At 33.9% G+C, this 23,685-nt stretch overlaps 2 protein-coding genes and 1 long non-coding RNA gene across 5 annotated transcripts in view; 1 reads left to right on the plus strand and 2 right to left on the minus strand.

Moving 5' to 3' along the window:
* The window catches only part of LOC136795294 (uncharacterized), a 3,562-nt gene extending 2,424 nt beyond the window's left edge, over positions 1-1,138 (plus strand). The window contains exon 3 of the long non-coding RNA XR_010842875.1: positions 671-1,138. This is a non-coding gene — a long non-coding RNA (uncharacterized lncRNA). The remainder of the gene's footprint in view (positions 1-670) is intronic.
* The window catches only part of LOC106686328 (putative gustatory receptor 39b), a 39,704-nt gene that overhangs the window by 3,247 nt on the left and 12,772 nt on the right, over positions 1-23,685 (minus strand). Inside the window, exons 1-2 of one of the 3 annotated variants that reach the window (XM_067045406.1) lie at positions 8,492-10,181; positions 11-73 (exon numbers count right to left, since the gene is read on the minus strand). In XM_067045406.1, coding sequence (XP_066901507.1) covers positions 11-73; positions 8,492-9,343 — 915 coding nt within the window. In that variant the 5' untranslated portion in view covers positions 9,344-10,181. Of the gene's footprint in view, positions 1-10; positions 74-1,237; positions 2,084-8,491; positions 10,182-23,685 lie in introns of those variants that run through there. The other 2 variants (XM_067045407.1, XM_067045408.1) reach the window with 2 other exon arrangements.
* On the minus strand, positions 18,524-19,492 carry LOC136795295 (uncharacterized). The gene has a single exon (XM_067045411.1). It carries the CDS (start codon positions 19,490-19,492, stop codon positions 18,524-18,526), a length of 969 nt encoding a protein of 322 aa, XP_066901512.1.

Here is a 23,685-nt window from a genome sequence, read left to right on the forward strand (position 1 = left end):
ATATAATTACATCTTGAGCGATGGTTTTACTGATTAGAAGACTTTTCAGTAGTTGCTTATTGAAGAGTTCCGCCTGCGAAAAGGAAAAAAGAAAATAATAAATACATTTTCTAATTAACTGATTATTGGTAAGAATTGTAAAATAAATTTTTTCCTAGTATTTTAAATACTTATTATACACAATTATTATATTATTCAAATATTGTTTTCATCGAATAGTACAGTGTACAGTAGCAAGAAATATAAAAAAACGAACAGCCTCAAAACTTCGTGTTTGCCTCAAAACGAAGAAAATTCGTGAGAGTGGACACATAGATATTTTATTAGTAAGAAATCTATTTTAGTAATGTGTAATTAATTTCACTGAAAATGGGAGAAAAAATAATTTCATATCATAAACATTTTTTATAAGTGGATACTCAGCTTATTCTTTAATATACCACAACTTAATTTATATAGGTTTAAAGCTTTTATAGACTTGAAATCAATAATAATACAGGATTTTCGAGAAACAAAACTTAGCTTTATAAAGCCACTTTAAAGGTTCTGTTAAAATGATTTTTAAAAAGATAAATCCTTCTTATATTATTAAGAATTATAAACAAACAGTTTATTTATGCATATTTACAGCTGAAATACATTAAAATACATTTAGTAAATGTGATTACAGTGACATGGTGCAGTCTTGCGGAGAAACTACCCATTGCTAGCATACCAATAAAATTTCTATATATGAAGATCTCGATCTTATAGGTAAATATAAGGTTATATTTTTTCAGACGCTTTGGAGGAAGGTCAGGAATAGTAGAGGAAGTTCGGAAACTTAATATCTCGTTTGGCTACATCGGCTATATAAGGAATATTAAAGACTTTACAGATGATTTTATTTGAGATATAGTAAGGGGAATTGAGGATTTTGGATTGTAACAATTAGATTGGGAGAAATTCGATGATTTAGTTGAGTCCCAAGGGTCAACTCTGTATGTCGAGATAGACCTTATATTATCATGCAGATCAGCCTTTTCCAATGGATTAGAAGTTTAGACCTTTTGTCTTGAAAGTGTTGTAACCATCGGAATCTGTCTTGTCAGTCTTGTATGAGGATTTTAACTGGTTTGAAGTAATGTTATAGAAAAAAACGTTTTTCCCTAGTCCTATTTGTGATTATATTACACTGTGAACATGCATCGAAATTCAATGACCAAGCAGATTTACAATTTTGAATTGGTTTTCTTACTTTTTTCTTTGCCTCCATTGCTGCGAACACAATAGTAAAGATTGATCCCCAATTAACCAAGATATCCATACTGGAAATTACTGTTAGTTCGAGGTCTGTGTAGGTAACAGGTTTCACGATATAAACGATCACAAAGTATAGTTTCAAGATATCTATTACGAAACAGAATGTGATCGTATTGAGGAGATACATGTTAAAAGCTTTATTGATTCTGTCCGCTAATAGAACAAGGTTGTGATGAACGTCTATCAGGGTCCAAACTTCGAGATTAGATTGAAAATTATTTAGTTGCTCCGAAAGGGAGTGCAGTTGACGACTAAGGATTTGCAGGACACTACCATACTGCCCTCCGACCAAAACAGGCACAACAGTAATAAAGAAGTACAATGTCCTCTTGAGGAGGTGGTTCCAAGTAAATGGTCTTTCTGCGACGGCGAAAATTCTGGGTAAGGCATTTAGTACAAACAGAACAATCACTCCAAATTTGTAATACCCACTGTAAGATACGTTGCCTATAAGTTGATCCATATCTCCTAGTTCTGAAATGATCGCTGGCAAGGACTCTCGGAGGTAATAGTGTTGGAATGAGATAATTATGGCAGTAAATATGTAAATGCTGAAAACAAAATAGTCGATAAACATGACCAGGGAAAGAGGATGTTCCGAGCTTGCAATAAAAGCATCAATTATACCTTGGACCAAAACCCCGATAACAAGTACAATAAAGTAGGCATATAGTTTGTAAGAAAATACGTAGATCTGTCCTTGGAAGCTCATCGTGAAGGCCCCAAAGGCCTTGGACAAAGCCAGGACGACAGACAGTGCGTTGTGTACTCCCTTGGCCATCGTACTGCCGCGTAAGCACGCTCCCGCCTTATCAGTATCATCGAGCGTGAGAGCCAAATATTACCAATTAATTATCATATATATCATTCTCTGGGACATGCGAGATGTGAATTTGTTTCCATTCATAATACATCGCTTAATGCATTGACATAACCTATATATTTTATTTCAAGTACATAAAGACAATTTCAAGCTCAAATCATTCTTTTGGAATGGGGTTGTTCATCAATAATTACAGTTTTTCTTTCTATGTTTGTTTTCATTTTTAATTGACGTACTCACTTAAAAATTGAAATTTTGGTTAAAATTGAAACTGTTAGTTATATTTATACAACTTTCCATTTGTTTTTTTCTTTAGAATATTTGGTGTATCGTATATGTTGCTTAGATTATTTTATTCTTTACTCTTCTAAATTTTATTGTAGTTACAAATATGGAAAATTTTATTATTTAAAAATATTATTTTTTTTGTTTGTTAGCTTTACAGATTTTTTAGATCTTTGGCCACCCAAACGAGCCTTTTCCAGGTTCCTCCCTATCTAGGGTTACTGCTCTCCAGTTTGCATGTATATAGCTGTATATAGCTCTTTCGCATCGTTTTATATTCTGTTTATCCATCTGGTTTTTGGCATCCTCGTGGTCTCTTGCCTTCTATCCAGGCATTCCTTATTATGTAGAGGGATCCTGATGGATTGCTTCGAGCTACATGACCCGTACATCTTAATCCTCTTGTCTTTATTGATGTTATTGTGAAGCCAAGGTATTTGAAATTGTCTACTTTCCGAAACGATTGGCCGTCCACGCAGACTATGTCGTTAGAGTAGATTTTTCAACTAACAATCATTTGTTTTATCTTTATTTACGTGAAAGTCGTTTTTCTCTGCTTGTCTTAATGGAGTAATAGGTTTTTCATGTCATCTTAGTTACTTCCTAGGGCCACAATATCGCCCGCGTCCGCGAAAACGTTTTAATAAATAATTTATAACACATTTTTGATCTCTTAACCATACAAAAGTTGTATATCTAATTTCTCTCCTTCCTTGGGTGTCTCCCAGCATGGAGGTGCCTCGATCCATTTATTTTAGTTATTGTAACCGTATAGTGGAGTCTTCATGTTTTTTTAATGCCTCTTTTAAGGCCAATCTTGGTGAGGTTTTATTTATCTGTGATAACCGACGTCTTTCTCTTGCATCCACGTATTTTCATTGGTCGCGGTCATCAATCATCTAATATAATAGACCAAACCGTCTTAATTGTCTTTTTTAGGAAAGCCTTCAGTAGAACAATATTTAGGTCCTTTCTAGTATCTTTATTTCACGGTTAGCAGTGTGGTTAGGAAGGTATAAAAAATACAAAATATTTATGAAAAACTTATTCTTTTTTTTCCTAACTGTTAAATATCATTTGAGGAGTTTAGACCTCCAACCGACAGTTCTAATGAAGAAGACTATCAAAATGTTGGCAGAAAATAAATAGTTAACACCTATTTTTCCCCCTCTTGACCGCAGCCCTGACCATCTTCAAAATAACGTATGGTCAATCATCTATAATATGTTTATCCTCAAGAGCTTTCGTTCAAGATAAGGGACTGATATAATGCTATCTTCATTGTTATTACCAGAGTCAGATTAGATAAGCATCAATTTTTTTTCTCATAAAAATCGATTCGATACATTTTTAATTATAACAATTTTTTGAGAGAGTTCTTCAATTGTCTTGTGATTGTGATTTACTTTGCGGCAGAGAAATAATGTGCATTTAACGGTCATGTCTGTTGCTGAAGGAATCGTTACGTAGGTCTTTGCAAGAATCAAATTCTAAATATTCACTTTCAACATCAGTCAAATTTAATATCTTTCAACTCAATTCAGAAATTTGAAGTGAGGAATGGTTCAGTACAATATTAGTGTTATTAGAAGCATGTGTCTTTCTACCTTTTGTGAAAGTATGTATCCTTGAGTGAAGTTATCGGTGAATCGAACTGCATTAGAACCGGAATAAGTTGGGCTTTAAGTGACACAGCAAACACATATCTAAAAAGCGTTATAAGTGAATAGGGCACAAATATATATTTTTAAAATACAACCACGGAACTGCAGTGGCGCTGCTTCGAATCCGGCGTATCGACTGTGCTGATCCCACGAAATGATCAGGAAGGGGCATAAAAAATAAATAAAATAATAATATGTAGTAACTAATCAAAGTAAAATGATTCGAAATAGTAAATTGATTTCTACAAAAGTAAATTAATGCTAAATATACAAATTAATATTTTAATAGTGTAAGCAATACGTTTGATTAAGTTTAATAAAAAAAAAAAAGGAAATAAATTCTTATGACAAATCTGTTTTTAGATTTGATGGATGGAGAAGTGTAAGAAATAGACGCTATTTAAATATAAATATTCTTTAAGGACCGAAATAATGTGGATGTAGAAACTTCTGATTCCAACTCTGAAGAGACTGAGAGTTGAAGTAATACTGGCAATGAAGATAATGACAATGTACTTGTTGAATAAGATATAATAAGGATGAAATATTAACTTAACAAGAATCGCATCCTATAATTAATAAAGTTCGAAAAATTGTTATGGTATTTAAACTTTTAAAAAAATCGCAAGGAAGATAAGCATACCGAAATAAAAAAATGTCTTATGGTATTTACATAATTATAATGACTTTAAAAATGAAAATTAAAAAAAAGAAAAGAGACTAACCAATTCCAATCTAAGTTTACAGTAAATTTTCTTAAACATTTTTACCTACAAGCCTATCTACATTCAGAAAAATTATATACAGTCATCGAAGGTGTTGATATCGATAGTTATGAAAAGGAAGGTCTCTTCAACAAAAATTATAATTAGCGATAACTAAAAAAATCTTTCAACTAACCGAAATACAATGTAAAAATGAGTTATATCCAGAACCATCCGACGATAAAACTATTTATTTGAAGATGGGGGATCTAGACTTAGAGGTAAATCTAAAATACTTGAAAAAAGTATATCGCGCATTGCTAACAGTACCGTAGGAGCTGAAAGAGCGTTTTCGACAGCTGCTAATTTTTGCACTAAGAGATAATAACTACTATAACTCAACACTGATTTGTGCTTAATGGACTGATGAATGTTATATTGTCAATAGTGAATGATATTATTTAAACAATGTTGTGTTATAATTGTTGATTGAATAACCATAAGACAAAATTAAAAAAATGGATGCTATACTTTTCAATAAGGTGAAATTGAGTATATGATTTTAACTGTATAAATAAATGTTGCAATTGTAGGAAAACTAGTACTTGAAGATGACCAATGAAGAAACCCAAAACGTTGTACTAGCAAATATGGAATATTGATAATATTCTTTAGGAAGTTTATTTATCAACTCAACATCTTTATTCAAAATTAAATATTAAGTAAGAAGTCTACCGACATTAATACTTGATATATATGTATCAGAATGAAATTTAAGTGATAGATGGGATTCTCGTCTAGATGGGTACAGGATATTTAAAAAAAAAACCATAAAACCTCTCCTAGGTGAAGACTCAGTGCCCACCACAGCAGTGAAATCTATCCGTCAAGCATATGGAGGTGCACAAACAGCGGCTATTTCACTTTTCACTGTTCTCCAAGCTAGGAAGGTTATGGCTCAAGGAAATGTTCGACTAGGCCTTGTTGTTAGCCGTATACGCGAAAGACTTGGAGTTGCAAAGTGTTTCCGTTGCTAGGTGTACGGACACATAGCCCGGGATTGTGTTGGAAAGGATAGGAGCTCCCTATATCGAAACTGTGGTAAAGCGGGTCACAAAGCTACTGACTGTGACCAGAAACCGCAATGCGCATTATGTGCGGGAAATGGAGATGCTGACCACCCCAGCGGAAGTAGTAAGTGTCCAGCTTTCCATACAGCATAAAGAAAAATGATGCAAAGCCAACAACATCGCAGATGAAAATACTTCAACAGAATTTGAACCATTATGAAGCTGCACAGGATCTCCTTTACCAAACAGTACGGGAACAGCACATCGACGTTGCTATACTCTGCGAAAAATATAAAAATCTAGATGGCAACTCGTGGGTATCCGATGTCAGTGATAAAGCTGCTGTTTCGGCCTGTAATTCCCAAGGTATTCAGGAAGGAAAACTACATCGCACTCCAGCTTTGTATGGGAAAACTTTTGTGTTAGTATGTATCCTTGATTTAAGTTATATGTGAATCGAACTGCATTAGAACTAGAAAGAGATGGTCATTATGTGACAAAGCAAAGAAATATCTAAAAAACATTAAAAGTTAATAGGACACAGATATATATTTTTAAAACATATATACAATAATAAATTTGGCTATAAAAATAATCTTAATGAGTACGCATTACACTATAAGCATGTCTATACATGAACGCAATAATCAAGCTGGTTTAAATTTTGAGCATGTTTTCTTAATTAATTAGAAGTGTTGAATAAATAACACTCTTCCTTGTTTCATATATATTTTATTTCATTATAATGAAAACCACGCTTCGGGGCTGTCACCCCATCTTCAGAGAACAAATTCTCAAATAACATCACATACTTCCAACATTTACAATATCTCACATTATTTATTAAATTTTTTTATAAACAAATTACCTGATTAACATCTATATCTAATACAATATATTACTCCTTATTAGTCTAATCTTTCTTATATCAATATATTATTGTAACTTATTAAAATTTCTTTAATAATTAAACTGATACATTTTATAAATAAGGATATATAATTTCCTTCTTGAAAGGTTATCATTAACAATGATAACAACTAGATAAAACCAGACCAATATTCTTCTACTTCTATTACTTAAAAGACGAACAATTTAAAAACAAGTTAAAAAACATAATTTTTAAATATAAACAACTCGTTAAATTATTAAATTATTCTAAGCTCTGTATCTATTATACAACCTTAAATTTTTAATTCTTGGTGTCTGTTTTAAAAATTGATCGCTTTGTTTGTTTTTAGTGATGTATACTGCTTCTATTATTTTTCTATTTCTACTATGATTCACCGTGTCTAATATTTCTGGATTATTAAAATGAAATTTATGTTAGTATTTTATAGTGTGTTGTGTTAGTGCTGTTGTGTTGATATTTTTTACGTTTTTACAATCATTCCTATGTTGTTCAATTTTTTTTTTTTAAATTTGTTTGAAGTCTCTACCTTCAGAATTCTGGAAATTAATTTTGTAAATAACATTTAGTATATTTTTATTGGCAATTTTCTCCTTCAAATTATTAAGAAAACTCCCTAATTTATTATTATTGTATAAGCCAAACCTCAGGCTATAATAGTCGTATTCTATAAATATCTTTTTAATGTTATAGGTTAATTCTGGTTTATAGTTTAGTTTAAAAAATTGATGATTATTAATTACTTATTTTTCCTTTTCGTTCTGTATACTATCCTTGTCCGGTTTTTTATACTTTCTATATTTTTATTTTTATAAAAGTCCGTAATACTACTCTTTTTTGGGTTTTTTTTTTTTCTAAATTATTCAAATGTTTGCTGTATACATTTTATATTATTCTCAGTAGTTTCCTCTATTCTAGTAACACTAAACTTTGCTATGGGGTTTTTAATTCTTTCATACCACAATTTGTTAATTGTTTTTTTCAGACAAAAGTTTTCAATAAGAATATTATAAATTTGTGTTCTTATATCTTTTAAACAAAATCATCTGTTAATATTATCGGTTTTTTAATCAAGCTTTATAAGCTCATCGTTTGTGGGTTTGAGTTAAAATTTAATACTATCTTGTTGGTCATTGAATTGGTCATATATTCTTTCAATATTATCCAAATTTGTAATTATTATCAAATCATCTATATATTTTATTAATAATAAAGGTTTAGTATCCCATTTACTTATATTTCTACTGCATAAAAATATCATCATGCATATAAAGTCCACTCAGATTAACCGAATGTCGATAGTAGCAAGATTAGACTAATAAGGAGTAACATATTGTATTAGAAATATATGTTAATCAGATAATTTGTTTATAAAAAATTTTAGTAGCATTAAATTCGTAGCTTTAGTAAGATAGCTAAGATAACTAATTCACACCATATTCACAGAGATATATAAATTATACATAAAAGATATACAAAATAATATATGGACAAAAAAATAAAATAAAACCAAAATAATGAAACAATATAGAAGTAAAAATGACACCTTAAACACATTCATTTGAGAATTTGTTCTAGAGACCTGAAGATGAGTGACAACTCCGAAACGTTGTTTTCATTATAATGAAATAAAATATATATGAAACAAGGAAGAGTGTTATTCATTCAACATTTCTAATTAGTTTTAAAAAAAACCTTCCAGTAGAAGATATTACTTTAAGAAGTTTTCTTACTTTTTTATTCGCTTTCATTGCTGCAGTCACTATAATTACAATGGATCCAAAGTTGACCAGAAAATCCACAGCGGAGATAACTGTCAGTTCCAGATCTGTGTAGGCAATGGGTTTGACGATATAAACAACAACAAAATATAGTTTCATGGTGCCGATAACGAAGTTGAAGGTGATTACATGGATTAGAAAAGTGTCGAAAGCTCTATTGATCCTGTCCGCTAAAAGAACGAGGTTGCGATGGACATCGATCAGTCTCAAAATTTCAAGGTTAAGTAGGTATATGTCACCGGTAAATAGTTCCGATAGCGTATCAAGTTGGCAACTGATGATGTGTAGGAGAATAGCATACTGCGCAGAAATCAAAATGGGTATTTCGGTAAAGAGAAAGTACAATATTTGTGTGAGGAGATCGTTCCAAGTAAATGGTCTTCGGAGGAGGACGAAGATTTCGGGTATGGTGTTTATTATAGAGTGCAAAATCACGCCATAATTGAAGTAATCATTGTAAGATACACGACTTATGATTTTTTCGATGTCTTCTAGCTCTGAAATTATAACGGGAAGAGACTCTCGGAGATGGTAGTGTTGATACGAAACGATTATGGCAGTAAGTACGTAAAAGCTGAAAACCATAATGTCTATAATCATGACGGAGGAAATGGAAAATTCCGAGATCACATTATTGGTCTCAATTATTCCTTCAATCGTGGCTGCTAAAGAAAGGATGATAAAGTAGGCATAAAGTTTAAAAGAAAATACGTAAGTTTGTTCTTTAGCTCTCATCGTAAAGGCTCCAAAGATCCTGGACAATGACAGGACAACAGACAGTGCATTGTGGACACCCTTGGCCATCCTACTACTGTACGGGCAAGCTTCTATCTTATCTGTAACATCGCGCGTGAGTGCAATATATTAATAATTAATAGCATGAATGGCAATCTCTGTAACATGCAAGAAGTGCATTTGTTTGCATTTTTTATAACAGTTTCATGGATTGGCTTGCGCCTTGAATGTCACAGTTGAAAGCCACTTCAAATACGAATCATTCTTTTGTAATAGGACAAGACATAAAGATTTACCGTTATTCCAGTTAATTTAAAAACTATTTTGCCTTTATCCATACGTTTTAATATTATTAATTACATATATTGTGTTTTATGATTAGCTGCCATTCTATGTATGTTGACTTTTTTTACAGCACCTCATTTAGGGAAAAATAATATATTAATCCTTGGCAAGGCTAATACTACAATAACTCGTACTCTTTGTAAATTAACTAGAAGGCTCTGAGATGAATCCATAATGATTTATGCCTGTGTAATTCCAGGATACAAATAGGATTGTCATTATTTCAGCTTCGCATCTGGTACAACAGTCTATTTGCATTCTGACCATTGTTTTATGCTCTTAGGGTTTCTCCAACCCGGAGAACTGGACCTGGTTGCTAGAGGAGGCACAGGATGCGGACGGATGTTACGGGGCCAGGTTCAGCCGAATCAGTAAGACACTCGACCGGGTTCTGGGATGCATCACAGTGTATGTTCAAAATTGTGTTTTGTTATTTTCCCCAAAATTAAACAGAATCCTCATATCCCCACCAAAAATCCTACATAGTAGGAAAAAATGTATATGCAAATTTCAGTTCTAAAATATTTTATCGTATTCATGAAGATCGAGTTTTTGATTTGTTATTGATTAGGAAGGAAACTTCTTCATGAAAGGTATAACTTCAGATTACTGAATTATATGGAAATTCGTAAATTTCGCCAAAATAAAATGAGATTACATATAAACAGTATATTAATTTTTTCCCCTAATTTATTAAATGTTACCTATGCAAAGTTTAATTTTATCTGAGCAACTTTCGATGTCATTGTTAACTATAAAAAAATACAAGCATTGTAGTATATGATACATATACATTTTCTGTATTATTGTGTTTTTCCTGACACGGTACTCAAAATCGATCGAGATAATTTCATAACTATTCTTACTGGAACACGCTCCTCATCGTTATTGGATAAATGTTTAATAATAATACCTCGATTATTGTCCCAATATCCGAATAGAACCTATTTTTTTCATTTATAAGGTGTAAGTAAAAACATCGCTGTCTCAGTTCAACGGTGTAATTTCTCAAAAAATGGTTATTTAGGGATATATGAGTAATTTTAGCCATAAGAGTAAGATCAATACAAGGGGTGGCCAACTTTTAAGTCTATAAGATCTACTAGTTATCATAAAAGTGTGTCGCGATCGACTTACATAGGCGTAGTCTAAGGGGTGGTGGAAATGGTTGTGAAATGCATACTATGTTTGTACACTGGGTTTCAGTAAAAGGTTCTATTTTTTATATTTTAAATCACTTAGTAATTTTTTTTAGATATAGGGTCATGAAGAAAATAGATTCCCATATCAAACTATTGATAGCAATCCGGAATCTAAAAATTTTATATTTTTTAATAAAATAAATTACGATTTTTCGATATTTGTTCAACATAGATTTTTACTTAGGAAAAACGCAATTTATTTTTGTTATCTACTTCAATGTATAAGTTGTTGTACTATTTGTTGGTAAATATGAAAAAGTTGTCATAAAAATGCACAAAAGGCTGATAATTTCATTTCAATATTTCACTTTCACGTTTTTTTTGGGGCCAGGAAAATTTGTCTGAAAATAATAATATGACTTACGTTTTGCTAATATATCTATAGCTCACTGAGTACACCTCGTACTGAAATATAGATGTATGGCCAAAGAATTTGCCTTCCTACCGATTTTTTGAACACCTCTCATCTATAAAATTCAAAACTGTAAAGTCTTGAAATATTTCTTTACTTTGGTTTTATGACATGTGCTTTTCAATGATTCTGTGTTTTATAGTATATAACTTGTATATATCTTTTACTCCTAAGATTACTAGTATATCCCGAAATTAGAATTTTTGAGATGTTACACTGTTGAACTGCACAATTATATACAGACCTTTAAATTGTTTTTATCCGTAGCACCAAATAACTAAATAAATAAATCAAATCAATACGTTTTCACTAGAGGTTCGATACAACTTAAAATAAACAATTATAAATTGAAATGAGGAACTAACTTCATGGCGATTAAGAACCCCACCCCCGACTCACCCTCCCTATTTTCTACCATTACTGATTGACGTGCCAACACCGATTGAGTTGATTCCGTGACTGAAACCCATACGGTATCGAAGTCAGTTTTGTTTTTGATGAGGGTTGATAGCACCGCTGTTTGCAAGTTGACCTCGCTAGTAATTTCATGTTAGCCTCGCGTTTCCTAAAATGTTACAGAAACGATATCTAAATTACTGAATTTTTCATTTATATTACATATGAAAGCGCAAATACCTCTAATGCATTTTGCGTCACTATTGACACCACTTTACAAACTCAAAAGCTCTTTCCGATACCCAATATTATGGATAGGTTATAAAGTTACCTCAACATTCCTTACGCGTACAAAAAGCCGAAAGCCATTTCTTCTTTAAATTTTCGTAATATTTTATTTTGTTTTTTTACATTCACTTACCTAAATATGGTATAATAAGTATATCACTGGGATCTTAGACCATGTCGATAATATCGACTTGCGAGATGTGCGACTTTTTATAATCGATTTTACGATTTTGATTAAACTCGGTTTTATATCAATGTACAATCAGATGGTCTTTAATATCCGCAAGATATTAATTTCATTGAAAAGTTTAATAGGGCTTAAATACCGAATATAAAAAAAAATATAATAGATTTTACACATTTGTTCAATTTTCTCTTGAATTGTGGAATACTTTTTTATGAAACTAGAAAAAATGGGGAAAAAAAAAGATAGTAATTTAGATGCTGAAAAATCTAAGGATACCGAGGTTTCCCGATCTCTCATGATTTCAATAACACTGATCTTTGTTAAACTTTTTTTAATATATATATTCTTGACAGTAACAAGATATTCGTTATTCGCAGATCAAAGAACCATTTATGGTTTGAAATTTTCGCCTTCCAAAGTTGTAAATGAAGGTTCTGAGATCCGATTTTTTCGAATAAAAGAGATGAATTCTTACTTTAAATGAAATTGAAATTAGATAAGGCGAATACGAATTTTAATATGGCAGCAGAAATATTGATTGTAATGATTCTGAATCAATTAAATCTTAACTGAACGAATATTATTAAAGATGTAGTACGGAAGTTTTGTTTTGAATTTGCATCCTTACATAAAACTACATTCAGTAAATTTGATTTAAGATCGTAATGGAGTGTTGTGGAGTAACAACCTTTTTATTAAATACTTTTATTTATTGATAGATATTACAATCTGCCACACAGTTGTGGGCAATAGGTAATAGTGATGAATGATCTCATATATACTAAAATAAAATAAAATAAAATAAATAAATGAATGAAAAAAGAAAATCTCTTAAAATATATACATCCTTCCATTATAAACTCCCTAACCACTCAAACCCCCTAGTTTCTAACCTTGCATCTTCTTCCATTCCTGACAAACCTCCGAGGCGCCTGAAAAGAAGATGGCCACGAGACCAGCTAATGTAAAATGTCATTAGAGTGCTACCAGTGGGTAGTTTTAGTTAGTTATAGTTCATTTTAACTAAGACCATATTTATTAAATGTATAATGTAATATATAGTTGTATATTTGAATAAAGTTATTAAAAAAAATATATATACAAACAGAAGAATAAAAAAATGAACATCACACTATGTGAATGAAAAAAAATATATAAAATCTCCAGTCACATTTACACTCTAATATACAATATTTACACAATAGACCTGAGGATCCTTGAGCCCACTCTATCCCCCACTTGTGAGAGGTAGAGCAGAGCTTAAAAGATCCCAGCGCATCCCTCTCGGCGCATCACTGGTAGTGAGCCAGTGGAGGCTGAGCAAGTGCGCTAAACCCGCTAACACTCAGCTTGAGTGGAGAATCTGACCATTGCCAGAACTCAAATTGTCCATTTTTATTTTAATAAGTCCCTTGGCCACTGCCGTTTCAACCTTCTAGGTGGGCTATAGGGATGGGTGGAACTAGATAAGGTTTGGACCAAAGGATTAGGATGGTTGGAAAGGCTTATATGGAATTTTGAGATTTTGGTCGGTATGAGGTCAAGGACAAAAGGGATATGTAGGTCATGGTGTAGTGTTCTGTTGGAAACGTAATAGGGTGCATTAACTATGGTTCTAAGGATTTTGGTTTGAAAGGATTGGATACGTTTGATGTTCGACGGTTTAGCTCTTCCCCAAAGTTCAATTCCGTAGTTCGGGGTATAGTCTTATAAATTAGTAGTTTGTTTTCTAATGAAAGATGAAAGGTCCGGCTGAGCAGTCGGTATAGTTTACTGAATCGTCTGTTGAGTTCTTGTCTTTTGAGTCTAGTATGTTGGTTCCAGGTGAGTCTTTTTTCTAAGATCAATCCCAGGTATCGCACTGTGTCGGATCTGGGTAGAGGAATATTATTAAGAGTAACAGATGGACAGAAGCTGTGGCGGAGAGTGAAAGTCACATGGGTGCATTTCGATTCATTGACCTTTATCTGCCATTGGTTGCACCATTGCTCAATCCGGGTGAGGTGTGTTTGGAGATTGGATGAGGCTGTTACAGGATTGGGATAGGAGGACAGGATAGCTGAATCATCGGCAAATGTTGCCAGGGATCACGTGTCTTGAGTGATGGGAATGTCAGCAGTGAAGAGTATATAGAGGACAGGACACTGCCTGGGAGAACTCCTGCCTCGATGGGGTAGATATTTGAGTACTCAGAACCACTGCGAACTCGAAAGGAACGATCTGAGAGGTAGGAGCGGAGGGTAAGGTATAAGGTTTGGAGTAGTATGGATCTGAGCTTGAAAAGCCATGCCATACCCGGTTAAAAGCTTGCGTTATGTCCAGAAAGGCACCCGAGCCTGTGGAGTGCGTAAGGCGGAAACCAAATTGACGTACGGGAAAACTCTGTGATTCAACTATGGGTAGGATGCGTTTTAGGAGGATTTTTTTCAGAAATTTTTGAGAGGATTGGAAGTAAGCTGATTGGTCTATTGGAAGCAGGATTATTAGGAGGTTTTCCTGGTTTTGAAAAGAAAATTATAATGGAATGTTTCCAAAGGAAAGGAAAGTGGGTTGTTCTTAGGATACAATTGTAGAGATATGTAAGGAATATTATAGCTTTGAGAGGAAGTTGGTGAAGGATTTGAGGAGTCAGAAGATCATACCCTGGAGATTTACGAGGAGTTAGCATCCTTAGTTTCTATTTGACCTCAGAAAGGGTGACTGCTGTAGGAGGTAAGGAAAGTGGGATTGGTGACGATAGGTATTCTTCAATTGTTTCGGTTAGGTCAGTATGAAGTTCAGGATGAGGAGAGAATGTATGAGAAAGATGAATGGCTAGTTCTTCGGCTTTACCTTCGTCGGATGATGTCCATGTGTTATCCTTTCGTCTTAGGGGGTGGGAAACATATTTGGATTTTAAGATTCTTTTGGTCATGTTCCAGAGTGATTTGTCGTGAGTAGAAAGAAAAGAGAGGTAGGAATTGAAGGATCGATGGTTGGACAATTCTCTCGTAACTAGTTTATAGTAGTGGTTATGTGAGCGACGATCAGAAGGATGTCTTGTGCGTTGCCATAATGTTCTGTACTGGCGCTTGGTTTGAATGAGGTCTTTGAGATGTTGTGTTAGAGGATTTGTCTTGCGTTTATTGGGGACATTATACGGTGAGGAGGCAGACCAGACAGCTTGTTGGATAAGGTTTGTGAAGAAATGGACTGCGTCATCTAGGATTTCAGGGGTTTTAGGGAAACTTTATGATCGATTTGGTCTGTTAAGATTCGGCGGAAGGAATTCCAGTTTACTGGGCCCCTTATGAATGAGGGTGGTGGTAGTACAGGAATTGGGGATATGGAGATAGTTAGGATTAGTGGACTATGGTCTGAAGATAGGTTATCGAGGCGTGAAAGAGAAGTGTTTAGAGGGCCTAAGCCTTTGTGTATAAAGAAGTACAGGAGGTCAGGGTTACGGTTAGGATTGGTTGGCTAGTATGTAGGAGAGTTGGGACAAAGAATGTTGCAACGAAGGAAATTGATTGCAGACTGGAGTGATCTTCCACGGGAATTGGTGGTTATAGCTCCCCATTGTTGATTTTTTGCGTTGAGATCTGCACCTTGTAACATTCAAATAATATTTCTACATTAGATGGTCTCGAGGCCATCTTCTTTCCCCATTCTATAGAAGAAATATAGGAACTTTTATCAGCACAATGTATTAAACAAATATGTTCATTTCTGTGAATAGCATTGACTAATAATAAATCAAATAAAAATAAGTAGGCATAAACTAATAACAATGCTATATTTTATTCACATTTTTAATCGATTACGATTACTTTTCTTATCTCGATTATCTAAATTTTATTGTATATATAAACTATCTTGAATTTTTTTTTTTAAACTAATAGAAAGAGAAGTATTAAATATGTATTATGACAGGGTGACTTCCTGAATGTACAGAACCTCACTTTTCACTGGCGAGTATTGTTTTAAATGTGTTTTCCCATTATTTTATAATAATGTTAATTTATTAACACAAACCTTTTATTTTCCAAACCATTTCACGTTTCTTTCCTCTATGGCAACCGGTGAAGTTTTAATTACTTTTTTTTATCAAACTGGCATTTTCGTTTTCCAATAACTATTTATTATAAGATCTTTAGGTTTTATTTGTTGAAAAAGGTAAAAATACTAAAATTAGTAAAGAATACTAAAATTCTTGGGGCCGGCGAGGGACTGCAACAATTGGAGAAAGATAAAGAATGTAGGTGTTTATTAGTTGTATGATGTGATGGAGTACATAAAAACGGTAAATCTACGATTTACTGATCACAAATTGAGATTTCCTGAGGGAATGCTATCAGAAGTAATCTCCTAGAAGTTACAGGAAAGGAGTCTATGGTCCAAAAAGAAGAAGAAGGCCAAGGGTGGGAGGTGAGCCTGGCGGGCTCCAGCAGCCAGAGTTGGTTAGTATTCCAAGAAAATGTATTCAAGAATACAAGTTTTCAGTTTCTAACAAATTCTGTACTTGTAATTGCAACATATTTTCAGACGACTGGACATACATTGGTAATTATTGCTCATTTGATACATTAAGTGTTCATTTATAAGTAACGAATACATCAGTATGCGTAATAATTTACCACAAATATTTTTGGTATTCGTTTCTACCGAAACATTTCTCAGAATTTCAAGGGGATCCCAGAAATTTAATTTTAAGTTTGAATTTTACCATTGGCCTTTCGATCCTTTAAAAGTCTGATCTATGTTTTGGTCTAATCATTATTAATCTTTTAAAACCCCTGTTACCTTCAGAAACAGGAAGGTTCACCTGCGTTTTCCTCCTCTGGCTTTTCTCAGTTCTTTGTCCTATTTTAATGTTTTTTATTTCCATTAGTTTTTAGATATAATTTAGTTGTTACCCTTATTACCTATACATATTATTTATTCGCAAATATTGAATTTGGGGCGAAAGTCGCTTATTTTGAATAGTGCCTTCACCTAGACTGGTAGTTAAAACTACATAAAGCTATTTCATGTTTTCGAATTAATATGGTTTTAAAATACAAATACACACATTTATTGCCGATTACAGTTCGTCTTTTTTGCCTTAGAAGAAATTTCAGAAACCACAAACTATTACCACGAAGGCAGATATTTAAATTTTGAAGATGCAGATGTTTGAAGCAATAAATTTCATAAATTAATGACATAACAAAACCTAAAGAATTTTTAACTTATTTTTTACAATAAGTTATAATTAAAAAGCTTATATTTTAATTTCAATTTGTAGAAATATAAATGTTTATAAATCTGTTTAAAATATATGATTTTATTTATTCAAAATATTCTTAATCTTCCACTATGCACGCACCTGAGTTGAATTGTTTTATGTTCAATACTGGATAAAATATAGAAACTTTTGAAAAAGTATTGGCTATTGAATTAATATACTATTACTAAAAATACCTAAATTATTTCAAATATCCATGTTTTCCTTACTTATGAATACCGAGTAATATTTGTATTCGCAAGTACATCATAAGCACTCATCATAAGCAAGTAATGTATAAAAATGTATTCACCATATCCTAATACTTCTTTCTAGTAGCAGTCGGTGTTTGTAATTGTAATTACTAATTACTCTACTATAACCGCAACTCGCGCGAGGGTGCTCAGAACAAGTTGACCTGAAGCAGACTAATGGAGACGACGAAGAAACACCGATGTCTTGAGTGCCAAGGAATAGTACTCGTAATTTGATCTAATATTTCTAACTATCAGGAATCTGAATATCGTCGGTATACTCCTTTTATCGTAGTAAATAGATGACATATTTATATTTGAAATATAAAAATAACATACCTGAATGAAAGGAAATGATTGTTTATTGATCATGATTTACAGAAAAAATTAAAATTAATTAGACGCACGTTATCTACAAATAGTTTTATACCAAAAATAAAGAGGTAATAAGTCGAAGACCCACTACTACTTCTTTTCTTCTTCTTCTTGTCTACTTTTCTCCTACACTATTTATTTTTGGTTCAGGGAAGAGGGAGCAAATGCATGGATTTATATAATTCTTATAAAATCCAAAAGAAACATAAATCAATTGTAAAATATATATTGGCAATTGGAAAAATATTGAAAAAGCAACATAGAGACCTTGTATCAGGTTGTTTATTACTAGAATAATATAATATCATTAGTATCAAATGTCGGAAGAATTGAATTTACTAGATTAGATTTACTATTATTATAAAAATATATATGTTTCTACCTTTATATATAGTTTTAGTTTTCTTTACGTTTATAGTGACTAGAAGGCAATTGTAAAGAAATTGCTTTGAAAATGCAAAGTGTTAATTAAAAAAGCAACTGTGATGAAGTGCACTCAAATCAGACAACCCTAAGTGAATAATCCATATTTTTATTTATTTTTTTTATAATTTAACTTGAAATAAAATGTATCTAAAACATGACCTCAACGTGTATTCATCACACCATAAACATGCAACAGATACCCTGTGAAAGGTGGTATGATGGCAAGAAAATGGTTTCCTTACTTTTTTCTTTGCATTCGTTGCTGCGATCACTATAGTTATCAATGATCCAAAGTTGACTAGGAAATCAATGAATGAGATTACCGTCAGTTCGAGATCAGTGTAGGCAATTGGTTGCACGATATAAACAACTACAAAATATATTTTCATGGAGCCGATGACGAAGATGAACGTAATCATATGGATAAGAAATATATCGAAAGCTCTATTGATTCTGTCCGCTAATAGAACAAGGTTGCTATGAACATCCAGCAGACTCCAAATTTCGAGTTTAAATAAAACTATATTAAGTAGCTCTGAGAGAGTATGGAGTTGACGACTGATTATATGCAAGAGAATTGCATACTGCGCCGAGATCAAAACAGGTACTTCGGTAAATGAGTAGTACAATATTTGTGTGAAGAGATCGTTCCAAGTATATGGTCTTTGGAGGAGGACGAAGATTTCGGGTATGGTGTTTACTATAGACTGAAAAATCACTCCATAATTGTAATAATCATCGTAAGACACATTACCTATAAATTCGTCGATGTGTTCTAGCTCTAAAATAATTACTGGCAGAGACTCTCGGATATAGTAGTGTTGGTATGAGACAATGACGGCTGTAAATACGTAAAAGCTGAAAGCCATAATGTCGATAATCATGACAACGGAAACAGAATGTTCCGAGCTCGCGTTACAGACACCAATTATACCTTCGACCATTGCCACTAAAGAAAGAGCGATGAAGAAAGCATATAGTTTGTAAGAAAATACGTAGGTCCGTTCTTTGGCCTTTATCGTGACGGCTCCAAAAGCCCTGGACATTGTTAGGACGAGAGACAGTGCATTGCGCACTCCCTTGGCCATCGTACTGTGGTGGAGGTTTGCGTCCATTGTATCTCTGACATCGCGCGTGAGAGCAAAATATTACCAATAGTTAGAATATTGGCCTATATCAAAACGATTGTAAATTAACATGTTAACATCTGTAACTTACTTAAATATGCAAAACTAGATTTTGTCGATATAGAAATAATTGTTTAGCAATTATATTAGGTCACAATATTTTTACAACAAGATAAGTTAACACGCACATTGAATAATAATTTATGTCTACATAATAAAAATTTAAAGATATTCAGCATATTTTTTTATCTATTTATATAAATTCACAACTATAAAAAAAAAAGAAATACAAAAAGAAAATGTGAAAAATTATTCTTGTAATCTTTTGATTGAAGTCAGCTATGGAAGACTTGACTACGTAATTGCTGAGGCCGTAAATGTTGAAATCAATAAAATATTGTCTTAAAACCAATTGTTTCAGAATCAAACTATATTTGTGGTTAGATTTTCATGTTTTTAAAAGAAATTTAATTACCATAATTTAGAACTTTACATTTTATTTGTTGGCAAAGATAATCTCATAAAATGCCGACGAGGGACGGAAACAATTGGTGAAAAATAACGAATGTGGATGTTTATTAGCTGTATCATGTGATGGAAAATGTACGATTTACTGGTCACATAAATCTCAGGAATTCCAGCAAAGGGAATCTTCTAGAAGTTACTCGAGAGGAGTCTGTGTGGGCCAAGAAGAAGAGGCACAAAAAGGATGGAAGGTTGAACCTGATGAGCACCTGAGTTTGGTAGTATTCGCTACAAGCGTACTCGAGAATACAATTTAAGTTTTCGGTTTCTCACGAATCCTTTACTAGGTAACAAGATAACTTAACACGCATATTGAATAATAATTTATGCCTACAGAATAAACATTTAAAGATATTCAGCATATTTTTTTCTATTTATTTATTGAAATTTACAACTATAAAAAAATAGAATAAGTAAATGTAAAAATGCTTCGGAACACATGATGATCTTGTGAAGGAACGATTCGATCACTGACATAAATTAGAAGATCCCGAGGCCATCTTTTACGGACTCTTCAGAGGATTATCGGGAATAGTTAGGAATGTGAAATTGAGAAGTAATGAATTTGGGTGGGTAAGGCGTTTGTAATGAAAGGAGGTTTGTCCATTTCGGCCCAAATCAGCAGTGAGTGGGTTAGATGAGTTTATTAGTGACGTAATTAGGACCATCTAGGATTTTACGGAGTATTTTATATTGTAAGGATTGGATACGGAAGGAACTTGATGGTTTGGTGGAGCCCCAAAGCTCAATTACATATATCAAAATAGATCTGGTGTCTAAGACTTTTTTTTGTAGTGAATGGATTTAGAGCGATTGTCAGGTAGGTGTTGTAGTAGTCGAAATCCACGAGCAGTTTCCAGTCAGTTTAGCCTAATATGATTAGGATTCCAATTAAAGCTAATGTAATGTGCTGTAAAGTTTATTACGTTTTACTTTCAACATGTTGAAGTTATCATAATATGTGTCAAAATAAATTAACAAGATGTTGATTTTTGCTTGTTTGGACAAAAATCTGGTTTAAGAAAAATTATATCTTAGATGTAATTAGACGTAAAAATGTTTGTCAACATTCAAATTAAATCCTGTTGAATGTACTAAAACACATTTTCTTTTCCTGGTTTATATATTATTTCCATATTATATTGTGCTAGAAGCTCCTTCCAACGCGTAATCCTAGCCGAAGATCCCTTCAACTTCCTCCATCCATTGCAGAGGCCTGTGGTCAGTGAGTACTCTGAACATTCTGCCAAACACATAAGAGCTAAAGTGGTCTACAGCCCATACTCTTCCCAAGAGCTCTCGTTCCAGTGCGCTGTATCTGGTCTCCGTCTCTGTTAGGCGCCTTCTGGCATACACCCCTGGACGATCTCCCCCTTTACTATTCCGAGACAACACCGCATACTCACTCGCGTCTATAGTGATATTGAATTGCTGAGTGAAATCCGGGAATGCAGCTTCTACATGCACCGCCTGATATTGTCTTCCACCATTGGAGTGGTGACCATCTATCCACGTCGGGTTTAACTCCTTCCCTGAAAACCGTGTGCCCTAAAAAAATGATTTGTTTCCGCCCCAACGATGATTTCTCCTCCGATAATTTGAGCCCGAATTGCCTGATTCTCTGGAATACGCTGTGTAAATGTTGCACATGTTCACCTTTGTTCTTACTGAACACTAGAAGATCATCTAAATAGATCTGACATACAGATTCGTCAATTCTCCTTACTAATTTGTCCTTTAGGCGCTGGAATGTTATGGGAGCATTTTTGAGTCCAAACAGGATTCTTATAAATACGTACTAGCCCCTTTCGAAAGTGAATGCCATCTTATGTTGATTCTTAGCATGCATAACAATCTAACATGCATTTTAATCCGGTGATATCCGGCCTTTAAGTACAATGTGCTGAATACTGTTGCCCCTCTCGGCCTGTCCAAAATATCTTCAAATCTGGGGATCAGATACTTACCGTCTATGGTATTCTCATTGAGCTTCCAGTAATCTATCACCACTCTGTACTTTTCGGTAATTTCACTAGGCACGCTTTTCTTTTTTACCGCCTACAATGGACTATTGTACGGGGATGTTCTATCAATAATAATTCCCTGGTGCTCTTCTCGGATATGGTGACGTAGCGCCTGCGGGTATCTCCCCTCATTCACTATTTAATCTTATCTTCTTTTAGTATGATCTCATGTACTATCTTCCCGGTTGCCCCAAGCATGTCTCCTTCTTTTAACAAAATATCTTGTTGTGTTATAAATATGTTCTCTCCTAAGTCTTTGTCTCTAATCCTGATCGATTGTTCCGACCTTTGCGCCCTCGGTTTTTCTTTGTCGATGACATTTGTACATTTTATCCCCCTCCCCCAATCTAATTCCCCATTTTCCTTTGATATTATTTCCCCATGCAACTATCTTTTCCCTAGTAGGTCACACCCCACCAATCACTTAGCATTCCCTCGGTATACTACCTAGAATATGTACCGATAAGTTCTTCCATCTAAATCCCCACCGGTTCAACCCTATCTCCACCTCCCTCTCTACCTCACAAGCGTCACCCAGGGAGATCAATTTACATTGGCATTTTTGAATCTAGTGTTCTCTCTCCTTGACACAGTGTCCACCAAGCACCTTATTCCTGCTATCTCTATTATAGGCAGACTATAATCGAAGTATCACCTGCTCGAGCACTTTGCCACCAGGTGTCTGACTTTACCAGAACTATGGCATTTCCGGTCCTCACTATTGCGAAGAGACTGCTTCTGTGTTTTACCTGGTTCAAGATTCAACCAGGAGAATGGTTCCTTGTTTTGTCCCTTGTGTTGGCACACTCTACGAAGGAATGTTCTTTCGGCAGGCCCTCCTTTCCCCCTGTTTTCTTTTTTCAACTTAGGTTTGATTACGCTCCTGGGTATCCCCTCATCTGCCTGGATCTGATTGAGGATACAGACAACCGCGCCCTCAACGCTAGGGCGTCTTCGCTATCAAGTAGATTTTCATTCGCTTTCGCTATGATTCGGGCCATTAATCGATCCCCTCCTTTCAAGAAATTATTCAATTTCCCAGTGAATTGTTCCAGATCGGAAACGGCTTTTCTCAGGTCCTGAGCTTTTGCCGTGCGAACCTTGATCCATTCTAGGGTAGTTGCGTGAGCTCCTGCCGACGAGACTTCCGGTAGTGGGGGAATCTCCAGATGAGGCGACAGGTTGACTGCCTCTGGTTGATTGTCTTCGACTGGAGGTGATTTATTTCCCATTTCAAGGGAGGCTTCAAGATTCAGCACCGGTGCTTTTCCTATGCTGTTAGCAGCCATATTTCAATAGGCGGAACTAAACAAAATAAAATTTAAAATTAGACTGAAAAGAAACGATAAAAATAAAACTTTTCTTGCGACTAAAACTGGTTTGGTAATCCGTGGTCCCGGGTTTTGGCACGACTTACAAGATGGTGGGTTCAAAACTCAAAAGAAATAAGGAACAAGACACACACACAACGTACTCACGGTTGCTGCTAATATACAACTTTATTCTATCATGTACTCCTATATTTATACATTCTCGTGTTTTTGACAGAGGTAGTTAGGTATTAAGATTTATATTACACACCCTGTAACTATAACGTATATATAA

The sequence above is a fragment of the Halyomorpha halys genome, unplaced genomic scaffold (assembly GCF_000696795.3).
Source record: "Halyomorpha halys isolate HHAL.00 unplaced genomic scaffold, Hhal_1.1 Scaffold809.1, whole genome shotgun sequence".
In the NCBI taxonomy this organism is placed as follows: domain Eukaryota; kingdom Metazoa; phylum Arthropoda; class Insecta; order Hemiptera; family Pentatomidae; genus Halyomorpha; species Halyomorpha halys.

Coding starts and splice junctions, on each gene's coding strand:
- LOC136795295 (XM_067045411.1), bottom strand. CDS start 19,492: ATGGCCAAGGGAGTGCGCAATGCACTGTCTCTCGTCCTAACAATGTCC.